At 53.1% G+C, this 15,334-nt stretch overlaps 1 protein-coding gene across 1 annotated transcript in view; it reads left to right on the top strand.

Moving 5' to 3' along the window:
• Positions 1-15,334, top strand: part of FCGBP (Fc gamma binding protein) — a 33,928-nt gene extending 18,594 nt beyond the window's left edge. Inside the window, exons 12-20 of the mRNA XM_087827429.1 lie at positions 1,990-2,327; positions 3,351-3,924; positions 4,310-4,926; positions 5,331-5,874; positions 6,709-7,280; positions 7,518-8,091; positions 9,106-9,305; positions 12,896-13,276; positions 15,053-15,334. Coding sequence (XP_087683555.1) covers positions 1,990-2,327; positions 3,351-3,924; positions 4,310-4,926; positions 5,331-5,874; positions 6,709-7,280; positions 7,518-8,091; positions 9,106-9,305; positions 12,896-13,276; positions 15,053-15,334 — 4,082 coding nt within the window. The remainder of the gene's footprint in view (positions 1-1,989; positions 2,328-3,350; positions 3,925-4,309; positions 4,927-5,330; positions 5,875-6,708; positions 7,281-7,517; positions 8,092-9,105; positions 9,306-12,895; positions 13,277-15,052) is intronic.

Below are 15,334 nucleotides of genomic sequence, written 5' to 3'. Positions count from 1 at the left end.
TGGCACTGCTACAGTTTGCTGACCACTGATATGCGGGCTTAGTCTCAGGGCTTCAGACTCCATCCCCAAGAGGTGTGAGAGACTAGAACTTATGGGGACAGAGACAGAGTCCTGAGGTCTCAAGCAGAGACCCCACCAACGCTTGGGTCTTGGATACAGGGCCCCTCCTCGAGTGGAGGATCAGGATTTATAGGGATACAGTCTCAGACATGGGGACCCCCAGATTAAATCTAAGATACAGAGCCACCCCCAGGACTGGTTTCTTAAGATGAAGGGCAGAGAATAATTTTCTTATTTCTTCTTTTTTTTTAAATCTTTACCCGAGGATATTTTTTCCTTTGTTTTTCAGAGAGTGGAATGGGGGGGGGGGCGAGAGAGAGAGAGGGAGAGAAACATCAATGTGAGGGAGACACATCGATTGGTTGCCTCCCGCACATGCCCCGACCGGGGCCAGGGATCTAGCCTGCAACCAAGGTACATGCCCTTGTCTGGAATCGAACCTGGGACCCTTCACTCCTCAGGCCCTAACCACTGAGCAAAACCAGCCAGGGAATTTTCCTTATTTCTGAGAATAAGGAAATGGGACCTCCAGAACTGACTGAGCCCCTCAGGGCTGATGGGCAGGATAACAAGGACTCCTAGGGATGGGAGGTATATTCATCAGAGTCCAATCCGGAGACAGAAGCCACACAGCAGCTTGACTAGAGAAAGTTGGCTAGAAAGAATTCCTTACTTATAATAGGGGATGGGCACTAAGGAACACAAAGCAGATACAGGGAGCGGGCCCTGCCCCTAAGGCTAAGTCAGGGTACCAAGGAAGGAGGAATTGGGAAGAGAGCCACCCCCCCCAAGGCTGAGAGGCAGATCTCATTGGAAGGTGCGACTGTAGCCCAGTGAATGGCTGAGAGGTTGTGCAGGCTGGAGCTGGCAAGCAGGAAAACCCCCACTGCTGAGTGGGTGTCTCACATGCCGCTGGCCCCTACAAAAGCAGGAGCCAAGGAGAGCAGAAAGGGCTGGAAGCCCTCTGGGACTCTCCAGTGCCCTCTACTGGCGAAACCTAACTCTATCAGTGGATTTGGAGCTAAGAGGCTATAAACTGGAAATTGACACTGGGTGAGAGAGAAGGGAATTTTAAGGCTGGGGTCTTGGGTATAGAGGTTTTGAAAACTGGGGTCACAAATATAGTGGCAACTAGGTACAGAGTCTTGAACAAAGAGACCCTCAGAAGTAGGGCCTCAGAAATGAGATCCCTGAGGCTAGGGTCTCAGATGCAGAAACCCCAGGGAGACAGGGTCTTATACAGAAGGATCCCCAGGCCATGAGACTTAGATATGGGGACTTTAGGGTTGGGGTTTCAAATATTGGGACCTCTGGTGTTAGGTTATCACCAGAGGGTTCCTTTAATACCTTGGTCTTGGTCACAAAGACCTCCAGGACCTGGGTCTCAGATGTGGTTGCCTCCAGGTGGCTGGATTGGGAGAACCTGGGCTCAGGTCTTGAACACAGAGAACCCTGGGGTTATAGATGCCCTCATGGACACCCTCAGGGCTGGCATCACAGACACAGGGACCCCTGGAGTTCTGGTCTCAAATATAGGTAACCTGGTACTAAAATCTCAAGTTAGGGGGACCCCAGAGCCTGGGTCTCAGATGTAGGGACCCTAAAGCCTAGGTCTTGAATGCAAGTCCCTTGGGGCCTGAGTCTCAGACAGCAAACTTCAGGGCCTGGGTCTCAGGTGTGGGGACCTTTGACAGGGTCTTGGACAGAGTCTACTACTGGGCCTGAGTTTCAGACATGGGGGACTCCCAGGGCTTGGTCTCAGAAACAGCAAACTATAGGGCTTGCATCTCAGATGTGAGGACCCTGGAACCTGCTCTCACCTGTGGTGGCCCTCAGAGTCAGCGTCCCTTCACAGATGGGAGCAGATGCTGGGGAGCAACCGGCCTCATGCCGGGCAGTCCCTCAAGGTCCTCTTTCCTCTGCCCCCAGAACTGTGCCATGATATTACGTGTCGGCCACAGGAAACATGCCAGGAGAAGGAAGGCCATGGTGTGTGCGTGCCCAACTATGAGGGCAAGTGCTGGCTGTGGGGTGACCCCCACTACCACTCCTTCGACGGCTGGAGCTTCGACTTCCAGGGCACCTGTAACTATGTGCTGGCAACAACCAGCTGCCAAGGGGTCAACACCCAGGGCCTCACACCCTTCACCATCACCACCAAGAATGAGAACCGGGGCAACCCCTCTGTGTCCTACGTGAGACTTGTCACTGTGACTGTCCTCAACATCAACATCTCCATCCACAAAGGCGAGGTTGGCAAAGTCCGGGTAAGTCCCACGGGATGGTCCCCTGAGCCCCCGGTTGGGCAGGAGGGGTCCTGCCTGCCACAGTTAGGAGCTCAGTGCACTCTTCACGTAAGCCTGAAACAAAACAGCAGGAAACAACAATTACAGCAGCAACATTAGCCCTCTGTTGGGAACTAAATGAGCTCACCCTTTGCAAAGGGCTTTAATGCAGGACTTCAGCATTTTGCCTTTTTCCAGAACTGCTTTGTATCCAGGCTCTCCATATGAGCTGTGTGATATTGGGCAAATGACTACTTGGCTGGCCTCAGTTTCCTCATCTTAGGAATGGGGATCATAGCAGGCCCTGCCCCAGTGAGGTGGTGCATGTGAAGGGCTCTGCTGAGGGTCTGACCCAGGGAAGCCACCATGAATGTTTGTGAGGGAACAAATGAGAGACCTAGAGACATCAATGTGGAGCAACATTCAGGAACTAGAGAGAGAAATGGGCCGCCCTTCCTGCTCAGGGTAATGGAGATGCAGATTATTGGCAGCTCACAGGAGGAGAGTAAGGCGTGGAACAGGGTAGGCACTCAACCAATGATGGTGAGTGGAAGAGATTCCCAGATACACAGGGGTGCCCAGGGAATGACGAAGGAGGGAGCGAGTGGGTGAGAGAACCAGAGAAAGACCCAGAGAGAAGGACCAGATAGAGACCCAGAGAGAGTACACACACACACACACACACACACACACACACACACACAGAAATCCAGAAAGAGAGATAGATCTAGATGTAGAGAGAGGGAGAGACAATATGGAAAGGAAAAGAGGGAGATGGAGATCAAGAGAGAGACCCAGAAAAAGAAGCAGAGGTAGGTTTCGTTCCCCAGGGCCTGGACTACAGCAGATGTCCATAATGTTTGTCAAATGACTATACGACATCAGTTGTGAGGAAGGCCTTGGCAGCTCCCAGCCACAGCAGGCCGAGGGAGGGAGGCAGAAGCCAGGCTGGGCCTCCACACCTCAAGTGACCTCTCTTTGCCTCCCGACCCCCCTTTCTCCCAGGTGAATGGTGTACTGACAGCGTTGCCCATCTCTGTGGCTGGCGGGCGGCTTTCAGTGATTCAGGGAGTATCAAAAGCAATGCTGACAGCTGACTTCGGGCTGCGGGTCAACTATGACTGGGATTGGCTGGTGGAGGTGATGCTGCCCAGTAGCTATCATGGCGCAGTGTGTGGGCTCTGTGGGAACATGGACCTCGACCCCAACAATGACCTTACCTTCCCTAACCTCACACTGGCTCCCTCAATACCCGTCTGGGGTGGCAGCTGGCGAGCCCCAGGCTCGGACCCACTTTGCTGGGATGAATGTCAGGGGTCCTGCCCAAAGTGCCCTGAGGACCAGCTGGAGGAGTACAAGGGCCCTGGGTTCTGTGGACCCCTGGACCCTAATTTAGGAGGCCCCTTTGCTGCCTGCCATGCCCATATACCACCTGAAAGCTTCTTCAAGGGCTGCGTTCTGGATGTCTGCCTGGGCAGTGGAGCCCGTAACATACTTTGCCAGGCTCTGGCTAGCTATGCTGCTGCCTGCCAGGCCGCTGGCATCGTCATCAAGGACTGGAGGGCACAGGCCTGCTGTGGTGAGTGTTGGGGTGAACAGGGCAGGACTTGGGGGTGGGGGTTCTGTCTCTGCAGGGCTGGTTTGGTTTCACTCCAGTCCTTCTGGGTCATTTTGTTTCTTTCTCTTTATGTCTCTGTCTTTGTTTTTGTCTCTTGGTGCTTGTTTCTGTGTCTTCCTATGATTGTCTCTCTGTCTCTCTATTTCTCATTCTCTCTCCTGTCTCTGTTTCTGTCTTTGTTTCTCTGTGTGTGTGTGTCTCTCTGTGTCTCTTGCTCTGTCTCTCTTGGTCTCTCTGTCTGTCTCTCTTTGTCTCTATCTCTGACTCCTCCCATCGTCTCCTCAGATCCCACCCTCTGACACCATTCTCTCTCTTTCTCTCCCTCCACTCTTTAATCCACCTGCAGAGATCTCCTGCCCCAGCAACAGCCACTACGAGCTCTGTGGCCCACGGTGCCCTGCCACCTGCCCATCCCCTGCACCCTCCAACATCTCAGCCCTATGTGAGGGCCCCTGCACCGAGGGTTGCCAGTGTAACCCAGGCTTTGTGTTGAGCGTAGACCGCTGTGTTCCTCTGGATGGCGGCTGTGGCTGCTGGGCCAACAACACCTACCATGAGGCAGGCAGTGAGTTTTGGGCTGGTACCACCTGCTCCCAGAGGTGCCACTGCGGACCTGAGGGTGGCTCGCTGGTCTGCAAGCCTGCCAAGTGTGGGCTTGGTGAAGTGTGTGCCCTGCTGCCCTCAGGCCAGTATGGCTGCTATCCTGTTAGTACGGCTGAGTGTCAGGCCTGGGGTGATCCCCATTACATCACCCTGGATGGGCACCAATTCGACTTCCAAGGTACCTGTGAGTACCTGTTGAGTGCACCCTGCCCTGCACCACCTGCGGGGGTTGAGAACTTCACCGTCACTGTAGTCAATGAACACCGGGGCAGCCAGGCCGTCAGCTACACCCGAAGCGTCACCCTGCGTATCTACGATCACGACCTGACCCTCAGTGCCCAATGGCCGCGACAGCTGCTGGTGAGGAATCTGTGGACCAGACAGGAGCATGTATACCAGCCTTGAAGTTGCCTGGGAGTTAGTGGGCTGCCATTCCCCTGATTACCTGTCACAGGTTAGCGGGGGCATGATGGAAGGTTCAGGCCTTGGAGCCAGATGGCTTGGAGCAGTGGCTTCCCCACCTCTGAGCTTTCATTTATTCCTCTAAGAAAAGTATCTGCTGCAGAGGGTAGTGTGAGGAGCCAGTGACATCGTGACTAAAGATTATTATTATTATTATTAAAAAGGAGGGAGGTCATGTGCTCACGGTTCCAATTCCCCCCCCCCCCCCCCACACACACACACACACCCGGGAGGTGGCGAAGACAGGATTCGAACCTGTGTCCTGGCCATTCACCACCTCCACCCCCACCCCACGCCCGCAGGTGGACAGCACGCTCGCGGCGCTGCCCTTGCAGCTGGACTCGCGCCTGCGTGCGCACCTGAGTGGCCCTGACGTGGTGGTGACCGCGGCCAACGGGCTCTCCCTGGCTTTCGACGGGAACAGCAACGTGCGCCTGCGCGTGCCGGCCTCGTACGCGGGCGCCCTTTGTGGCCTGTGTGGGAACTACAACCGGGACCCCGACGACGACCTGAAGGCGGTGGACGGGAATCCGGGCCGCTGGCAGGTGGGCGGTGAGGAGGGCTGCGGGCAGTGCGAGACCCCGCCGTGCCCCGCGCACTGCACGCCAGAGGAGCAGAAGCACTTCGCTGGCCCGAACGCCTGCGGCGTGATCTCGGCCCCGGACGGACCGCTGGCACCCTGTCACCGCCTCTTGCCGCCCGAGCAGTACTTCCAGACCTGCTTGCTGGACGCCTGCCAGGTTCAGGGCCATCCCGGAGGCCTCTGCCCTGCCGTGGCCGCCTATGTGGCAGCTTGCCAGGCCGCTGGGGCCCAGCTCGGCGAGTGGAGGCGGCCGGACTTCTGTCGTGAGTACTCATCCATGCGTGGGCCGCAGAGTAGGGGTCTCCCCGCCTCCACCCTTCACAGAGCTCTAAGACAGGAACCTTCTCCAACATGGGGCTTAGACACCACCCTGACTCCCCTGAGCCAGCTATCTCCTGTCAAAGAAACATCTTGGCATTCATGCACTAAATACACCAGGTCACATACGGCAATGCGAGAGACTCTGATACACCTGGTCAGAAAACCTGGGTCCAGTAGACTCTCAGGGAGCATGCGCTCAGATATCTTAGCCAGATAAAGTGGGTTGGCTGACCCTGTCAGAGCCACACAGCAAGATACTCCTGGTCAAGTGGATTCTCTCAGGTACCCCAGTTCAGAGAGACCTAGAAAGTTACACCTGGTCAGATGCCCCTGGACTGTTTCAGACACCGAAATACATAGGAATTGGTCCCATAACATCAGACAGGGACTCTGGTTAGAGACACTGGGCAGATACACCAGGTAGAATCATGACTTTGACATAGCCCTAGGCAGATAGGTACAGATGGATTCATACCCCAAGATACATCTGGCCCCACACCCCAGTCAGATTCACACCCTGAATACCCACAGCTGGTTTAGACCTGCATAGATACACATGGTCAAATTGATCAGGTTGACACACAACCTGGTCAGAGAGACCTGGTCTGCAGAGCCCCAGACTGAATTTCCGAGTTAGATGTGCTGGATCTGATACCCGCTCAGATCCCCGGAGAGATTCACTCATGAAATATGCTCAGGCAGAGCACACAGATCCACCTGGGCAGGTTCCTTCACTCTGCACCTCCCCCCGGCTCATTCCCCTCTTGTCCCCACAGCACTCCAGTGTCCTGCGCACAGCCACTACAAGCTCTGTGGTGACTCCTGTCCTGTGAGCTGCCCCAGCCTCTTGGCTCCTGAGGGCTGTAAGCCAGCCTGCCGCGAGGGCTGCGTCTGCGATGCCGGCTTTGTGCTCAGTGGTGACACCTGTGTGCCCTTGGGCCAGTGTGGCTGCCTCCATGAGGGCCGCTACTACCCACTGGGCGAGTCCTTCTACCCAGGCCCTGAGTGCGAGCGGCACTGCGAGTGTGGGCCCAATGGTCAAGTCACCTGCCAGGAGGGCAGAGCCTGCCAGCCCCATGAAGAGTGCCAGATAAAGGACGGTATCCAGGCCTGTCACCCTATAGGCTGTGGTCACTGCGTGGTCAGTGGGGGCATCCACTACAGTACCCTTGATGGACGTGTCTATGATCTGCATGGCACCTGCTCCTACGTCTTGGCCCAAGTCTGCCACTCACAGCTTGAGGAAAAGGACTTTGTCATTGTGCTTGAGAAGGATGCGGCTGGAGATCCCCTGCGCCTGCTGGTTACTGTGGCTGACCAGGTTGTGAGCCTGGCTCGGGGCCCGCAGGTAAGTGGACATGGCCTTGCCCTGGGGGTCTGAAAGGGACATGGCTCTGTCCTAGGGACTCTGAGGGGACACGACCTTGCCCTGGGAAGTCTGTGGGAGACATGCTCCACTCTAGGGGCCATGACCTCACCCCAGAGGGACTGAGAAGGACAGGACACAGCTCCACCCTGGGAGTCTAGGGGGACTGCCTTATCTGTGGTTCTGTGAGTCCCTGACCCACCTGACCCTTCCACCCAGGTCACTGTGGACGGCGAGGCTGTGGCCCTGCCTGTGGCTGTGGGCTATGTACAGGTGACCGCTGAGGGCCGGAACATGATCCTGCAGACAACCAACGGGCTACGGCTTCTCTTTGATGGTGATGCCTACATCCTCATATCCACCCCCAGCTCCTACCATGGCCGTCTCTGTGGCCTCTGTGGGAACTTCAATGGCAACTGGAGTGATGACTTTGTTTTGCCCAGTGGCACTGTGGCCCCCAGCGTGGATGCCTTTGGAGCTGCGTGGCGGGCACCCAGCTCCTCCCAGGGCTGTGGCGAGGGTTTTGGGCCCCAGGGCTGGCCCGTGTGCTCAGCGGAGCAGACAGAGCCCTATGAGAGCATCAAGGCCTGTGGGCGGCTCCGGGACCCCAATGGCCCCTTCGCAGCCTGCCACGCGTTTCTGAGCCCCTCTGAGTACTTCCGCCAGTGCGTGTTTGACCTGTGTGCCCATAAGGGCGACAGCACCTTCCTCTGCCGTAGCCTGACTGCCTACACAGCGGCCTGCCAGGCGGCCGGCAAGGCCGTGAAGCCCTGGAGGACAGAGAGCTTCTGCCGTGAGTGCCCTAGGCACCCCCAGAGGGCTCCAGACCTGGCTTGGGGATGCCCCCTGATCTGCTCCCAGTCCTGTCTGCTTCTTAGGAGCAGTCCCTCGCTGTCAAAGGACCCCCGCCCTAGCTTCTCCCACAGCACAGCCTGCTGGCTTCCCTCTGGCCCACGCACTGACGGGCCCTGCTCAGACTCCCTTCAGAATCCCACTCTCCGAAACCTCAGACACAGTTCCTCCTTAGGGCTCATCCTGGACCCTTTCTGTGGTGACCTGAGAGGGTAGATTGGCAGGCCTTTAGTACACACAATAAAGCCTGAGTCTGTGACTCACCCAGACCCGCAGTATCCCCTCACATCCCCCAGGACAAAGCTGCAGCTCCCTCAGATCCCCAGGGCTCTACCTCTCAGATCCCCCCAGTCAGGAGGTATCAGTTTCCTTCAAAGCCCCAGGACAGAACCTTGTCCCCTCCCACTCTCTAGGACAAGTCAGTGGCCCCTCATTCCCCCATGGCAGGGCTCCTTCATTCTCCCCAGGGCCACTATCCACCTCGGCCACCTTAGTTTTGTCTTCAGCACTGAGCATAGACACTGTCTCTAACCCTGACCTCTCTCCTAACTGCTAGTCTCGTGTCCAATGGCCTCCTGGACACTTCCCCCTGGGTGTCCTTAGGGCCCTGCACACCTGCTGTGTTCCCATATGACATCAGCATTTCACCCCAAACTTCACCCTACTATCCCCAACCCTGGTCCTCATCAGGGCAGCCATACCACCCGCCAGTTGCTCAGCTGGAGCCCAGGCCCCACCCTGGGTGCTTCCCTCGGTCTTCAGCTCCCCGTTTTTTACCCTGACCCTTGCCCTGACCACTCTGTCTACTTTCCCAGTGCAGCCCTGATCACACTGGGCCAACACTATTTATCCCACTGATGTGAACTCCAGAGCGGGGCCTGGGGCTGTCTTCGTCACTTGTGTCCCCAGGGTTGGCTGTGCAGGTGTGACCCCAGTCTGCCTTCTCTCTCTGCAGCACTCCAGTGCCCCGCCCACAGCCACTACTCCATCTGCACGTACTCCTGCCAGGGCTCCTGTGCAGCCCTCTCCGGCCTCACGGGCTGCACCTCCCTCTGCTTTGAGGGCTGTGAGTGTGATGACCGCTTCCTGCTCTCCCAAGGCATCTGCATCCCTGTCCAGCACTGTGGCTGCACCCATGAAGGCCGATACTTGCCTGTGAGTGTGGGCTTGAGGTGGGCAGGGAGGGTGGAGGGGCTTGAGGGAGACTCAGAACTTCTGTGTTGACCCCGCTCAAGGATGGAGACAGAGAAGCCACCCATATTTCCTAGCTGTGTGACTCAGTGCTGGTGACCTCCCTGTATTAGTTTCCTGTGGCTGCTATGACAAATGACCATAAACTTGGTGGCTTAAAACAAGAGAAATTTATTCTCCCACAGTTCCAGAGGCCATAAATGAGAAAGCAGATCACTGGGTCAAAATCAAGGTGACCTCAGGGCAGCACTATCTCCAGGGGCTCTAGAGGAGAAGCCGTTCCTTGCCTCTCCCAGCTTTTGGTGGCTGCAGGCATTCCTTGGTTTATGGTCACATCACTGCAGTTTCTGCTTCTGTATCATATTCCCCCTCCTCTTCTGTGTGTGACCTAAAAATTCTCTCTGCCTCACTCTTAGGAAGATACACATGATTGCATTTAACACCCAGCCAGGTAATCCAGGGTAATCTCTCCATCTCAAGATCCTTAATTTTAATCACATCTGCAAACACCCTTTTCCCATATAAGGTAACATCTCCTGGTTCCAGGCATTAGGACTTGATATCTTTGGGGGACTGCTATTCACCTACTACAGTCCCCTCCCTGAGTCTCAATTTTTCGTCTGTAAAATGGGGTTTATCATCATCCTTGCACCATAGGTGTCTGGGGATTGGGTACAATTGCACATGAAAGGCAACCACTGAGCACTGGACCTTGCCCTCCATGCTCAGTAAAATTTACAACAGCACAGCAGGTCGTATAGCTAAAAACAGTTTAATAATGTGAGTTGAAAGTTAATTTATTTTTGTTATAGTTGGTTTATTATTCATGTGTTTTGAGCTCTTCCTCTTGTTACCGGACTATTTCCGCATCTGGAGCTGGCCCTGCCGCGGCAAGGTCTGGGACCTTTTGCATGTCAGACAACTTCCAGGTTCTTGACTCGTGCAGGAAAAAATTCAAGATGCAAGTTCAGGTGAAAGGGAAAGTGAGTTTATTAAAGCTTAGGACAGTGAAGCAAAAGAAGAGCCCTTGGAGACAGGACCAGGGGTAAACCCAGGATGAGCTGCCACTGCCCACTGCTCCCCTGGTTGCAAGTCTCATTGGAGCCCTTAGAGCTTAGCGTAAAGAAAGCAAAAGTATACACCTGAGGACAGGGTCTCGGGCTGCTCAAAGAAGAATGCCAGCTGGTGTTCTTTGTCCTGAGGGGTTTTATCTTTTTTCTGTAGGTGGGAATTTTAGGGTAGGTCCCAGGGGAGGATCTCAACAGAGTATTCATTAGATTTCCCATTGTGTCATTCAGTATGCTGATATATTAAAATGGGCATATAATGGTGTCTGGGGTCATTTTCTGGTCAGTTTTACTTCCATCTCGAATTAGTCTGGATCTAACTGGTTTTTGTCATCTATCTCCCTGACCGTGATGATTTAAACCATCTGCTCGTAGGCATTTTCAGTTAGAGAAGATAGGGTCTCGTGATTTATTAGCCAGCTGTTAATTGCTCAACCATTTCAGCCATTTGTTCAACCATTGGTTTCAGTGTCCTCATTCCACTTGCCAGGGAATTTTCCTAGTTTCTTACTAACCTTCCTCATTACTCTGTACCAAGTTCGTTATAGATGTTAATTCATCTAATAATCACAACATCCTATGAGACAGGTACCATTATTATTTTCCCCATTTTATGGATGCAGAAATTGCTACAAGGAGAATTCAGCCCAAGGCTACCCATTAGCAAGTGGTGATACTGGGGTGCACCCAGCAAGCAGCCTGGGCTCACCCTCTGAGCTACCAGGCATCCTACTTCTTCAAAAGCATATTTATTAAATAAAAGAAAGGTGGGTTACCACATTCATCCTCATTCATCCCAGTTTTACTAATGGCAGAAAGGTAGACTAGAGGGTCTGGATGTGCAGGACTTCTGAGGAAGGGGATGCCAAGCTTCTGCCTCTTCAGGTCTCACCACCTACAGGAAGCCCTCCTTCAACCCCTAGGCTGGGTTAGGCACTTCTGGACTCCTACAGGCCCCTGTCCTTTTCCATACCACATTGCCGGTGCTAAAAGATTTTTTGGGATTTGTGAGTCTGGGCTAGAGATACAAATGTGGGATCATCAGTATAGAGGTGGTATTTATTTGTTGTAGTTCATTTTTTTGTTTCTTTTAAAGTTTTCAGACTTTTATTTTTAAAGACTTCAAACTAAAGAAAAGTTGCAAGAATAGTACAAAGAACTCAACTGTCGACCTTTTGCCATGTATGCTTTATCATGCTCTCCATATAAGTGTATATGCGTATTATTTTTTCTGAACCATTTGAGAATATGTTACAGACACGGTGCCCTTTAAATACTTTACCTTTAAATACTTTAGCACGGATTTCCTAAGAATAAGGAAATTCATTTAATACAACCACAGTACAATTCAAAGTCAGGGAATTAACACTGAGTCAATACTATCATAGAATCTGATGATTTTATTCTAATTTCACCAGTTGTCCCTATAATGTCCTCTGTACCAATTACCCACCCCCAGGGTCATGTCCAACTGAGGATCAGACACTTCTTTTTGTTTTCATGAGATTTGATGAGAATGTCAGGTAGTAAATGTAGATAGGGGAAAAAAGGTCTAAGGGCTGAGCCCTGGGCAAGGAAGTGTTAAGGATTTGGGAGGAACCTGAAAATGCAGTGAAGAAAGAGCAGCTGGTTAAGCAGAAAAAAACCAGGAGAAAGTCCTTTCCTGGAACTGGGTTTCCAGGACCCTATGTTCTGGGCTGTGGGTGCCAGGACTCTGAAATGTCTCCTGCCCACCCCTACCTGTGTCTGTTAGCTTTTGTGGATTACAAACTACCCCAGAACTTAGTGGCTTAAAACAACTGTTTGTTTAGTTCACAATTCTGCATCCCTGCAATTTGGGTCAGGTTCACCTGGTGGTTCTTCTGTTGTTCTCTGGGCTCACTCATCATCTCTAGTCCCCCAGGGGGGTCAGCTCGGGGCTGGTTTAGAGCTGCGTCAGTGGGGATTGTTGTCTCTCTTGCACGGGCTCTCTGGTCCTCTGGCAGGCCCATGCTTGTTCTCGTGGTGGCAGGGAGGAGAGAGAAAGAAGCTGTAATGTCTTTTGAGGTCTAGGCTTGAACCTGTGATAACCAAAGCATAGTCTTAAGGCCAACCCGGATCCGTGGGGAAGGGAAAAGAAACTCCATTTCTTTTCTTTTTTTCAAATATGTTTTTATTGATTTCAGAGAGAGGAATGGAGAGGGAGAGAGAGATAGAAACATGAGACAGAAACATCAACGATGAGAGTCATTGATCGGCTGCCTCCTGCACGTTCCCTGCTGGAGATCGAGCCTGCAACCCAGGCATGTGCCCTGACTGGGAATCGAACAGCGATCTCCTGGATCATAGGGTGATGCTCAACCGCTTAACCATGCCAGCTGGGCAAGAAGCTCCATTTCTTAATGGGAGTTGTTGCAAAGTGATTGGCATGGGTCCAGAAGGTTGAAGGATTGTGGTCATTGTTGCTGTCCACCACGCCACCGTAACCTGGCCCCTTTCTGTGCACAGGTGAACTCCTCCCTGCTGAGCTCAGACTGCAGTGAGCGCTGTTCCTGCTCCCCCAGCACCGGCCTGACGTGCCAGGCAACTGGCTGCCCTCTAGGCCGTATGTGCAAGGTCGAAGCTGGGGCCCGGGACTGCTGGGTCCCTTCTGGTCTCTGTTCCCTCTTTGTGGACACCAATCTCACCTCCTTCGATGGAGCCCACAGCGCTGTCAGCATCCCTGGCATCTACGAGCTCTCTTCCCGCTGCCTAGGAATACAGACCATCCCCTGGTACCGTGTGCTCGCTGATGCCCACTCCTGCCATGACAAAGCTGGAGCTGTGGTCCAGGTTCACATCTTCTTCGAGGACGGGCTGGTGACTGTCACCCAAAACAAGAGCGTGTGGGTAAGCCTGGGCACGGGGGCATGTCCCTCTGAGCTTTGTCTTCCTGTTGCAGTGCCCCTCCACTCCTGCCTGCCCGGTTGTCTTGCTTTCTGTCTTCTTTATCCGTATCTCTACATTTTGCTCTCTGGATTTGCATTTGTCTCAACATTTCAAACTTATCCCCTCTGTTCTGGCTGAGTTCTTGAGGAACAAAAACACACTCAAGTAACTTACTAGTTTTATTTTATTTTATTGATTTTAGAGAGAGAGAAGAAGGGGGGGAGAGAGAGAAACAGAGAGAACTACCCATTTTTGCTGCTCCACTTATTTAAGCATCATTGGTTGATTCTTGTACGTGCCCTGACCAGGGGTCAGAACCTCAACCTTGGCATATCTGGATGATGCTCTAACCAAATGAGCTACCTGGCCAGGGCCACTTACTAGTTTTGATGTTAGTATTAATCAAGACTCTTGGTTGCAAGTGACAGAAAACCAAATTCAAATTGCCTTGAGCAAAATGAATTCATTAGCCCACATAACTAGAAAATCCAGGGAGAGAGCCTCGGGAGTGGCTAGATCCGGGTTCCCTGGCAGTATTACAGGGGAACCTCGGTTTTCAAACATGATCCACTCAGAAAGACCAGTTGGGTTCTGAAACGTTCAAAAACTGAGGGATCAGCAGCCAACAGCTAGGCCTCAGGATCTTGCCCTCAGAGGAAGCTGCATGGCGTGTTCGACTTCTGAGGCCTGTTCGAAACCCGAAGCACACACTTCTGGGTTGTGTTCGTGAACCGAAATGTTCGCCAGCGGAGACACTGGAAACCCGAGGCGCCACTGGATCGGGATCTGTACCTTCCTCTTTTACACTTGCTGTTCGCCGAACCAGCTTCACTCTGTGACTCCTTACAGCATTCCTGCAACACAGCAGCTGTTATCGTCCTCATTTTACACAGAGAGGGAACTAGGGCCCAGGAAGGTGAAGTCATTTCCTCAAGTCACTCAGAGAACGCCTGGGAGACCCAGGCCTGAGCCCGCCAGCACCCATGCTCTTAGCCACTTTGATGGGAACAGGGCGCTGGTGGTAAGTGTGTGGGTACAAGGGACCAAGATGGATTCCAACTACAGTGCTCAGTGGGAACTTCCCCTGGACACTGTCAATTACAGGCCACTTGATCCTTCCCTCAACTCTCCTGCTTTCTCTTAGGGACCCCTCAGGCCTATTGTTGTTTGCATCAAGAGTCCGTTCCAGCCCCAGTGCCCCCTCCATTCTGCCCCTTGACTTCCTGTCACTTATAACTGCCTTTTATTTGCCAAAGAGCATGGTTCTCATCACCCCAATTCCAAATTTCTGGGAGAGAGAATCTGTTTGGCCTAACAAGGCTGATGCTGACTCATAGTCTCATCACTCACGGCTCATGCGATGGAGCCCAAGACCCAAACACAGATGTCAGGCTGCACTAAAGTTCCAAGATGAGCACGTCTCTATTTCCACGACCTGTTTATTGATTGCAGAGACATCCACTGGAATCTTCCAGGTCCAGTGGGGAGATACAGCCCATGCTCCACACACTTCTCCCCCACATGTTGTGTGTGTGCCTGTTTATCCATTGACCCATCTCTCCATTCATCCACTCTCCATCCCATCTCTCCATCCTCCCAGGTCTTCATCCATTTCAGCAACTGCCCCTCTGCTTTTGCTCCTTGAATTTGTTATCTTGCTTGGGGTCTCCATCCTGGTAACATCCCAGCTCTTCTGTGGCTCTAGCCTCACTTCTGTGTACTTTCCCCCAAAACCAGGTGAACGGTCTCCAAGTCCGAGGAGAATTCCCAGCTGAAGTGTTAACATCTGTGTTTGTGAGTCGGAATCCTGATGGCTCCGTGCTAGTCCACCAGAAGGCAGGGGTCCATGTACAGCTGGGCACCAATGGGCAGCTGACTGTGATGGTCAACAGTGACCATGCTGGGGTCCTTTGTGGCGCCTGTGGAAACTTTGATGGGGACCAGACCAATGATGGGCATGACTCCCAGAGAAATACAACAATAGAGCACTGGCGAGCAGAGGACTTCTCCCCATGGTGA

Source organism: Miniopterus natalensis, chromosome 18 (assembly GCF_054644295.1).
Source record: "Miniopterus natalensis isolate mMinNat1 chromosome 18, mMinNat1.hap1, whole genome shotgun sequence".
NCBI classification, from domain to species: domain Eukaryota; kingdom Metazoa; phylum Chordata; class Mammalia; order Chiroptera; family Miniopteridae; genus Miniopterus; species Miniopterus natalensis.
Note: the sequence above shows the minus strand (reverse complement) of the source record. Positions and strands in the feature narration are given on the sequence as shown.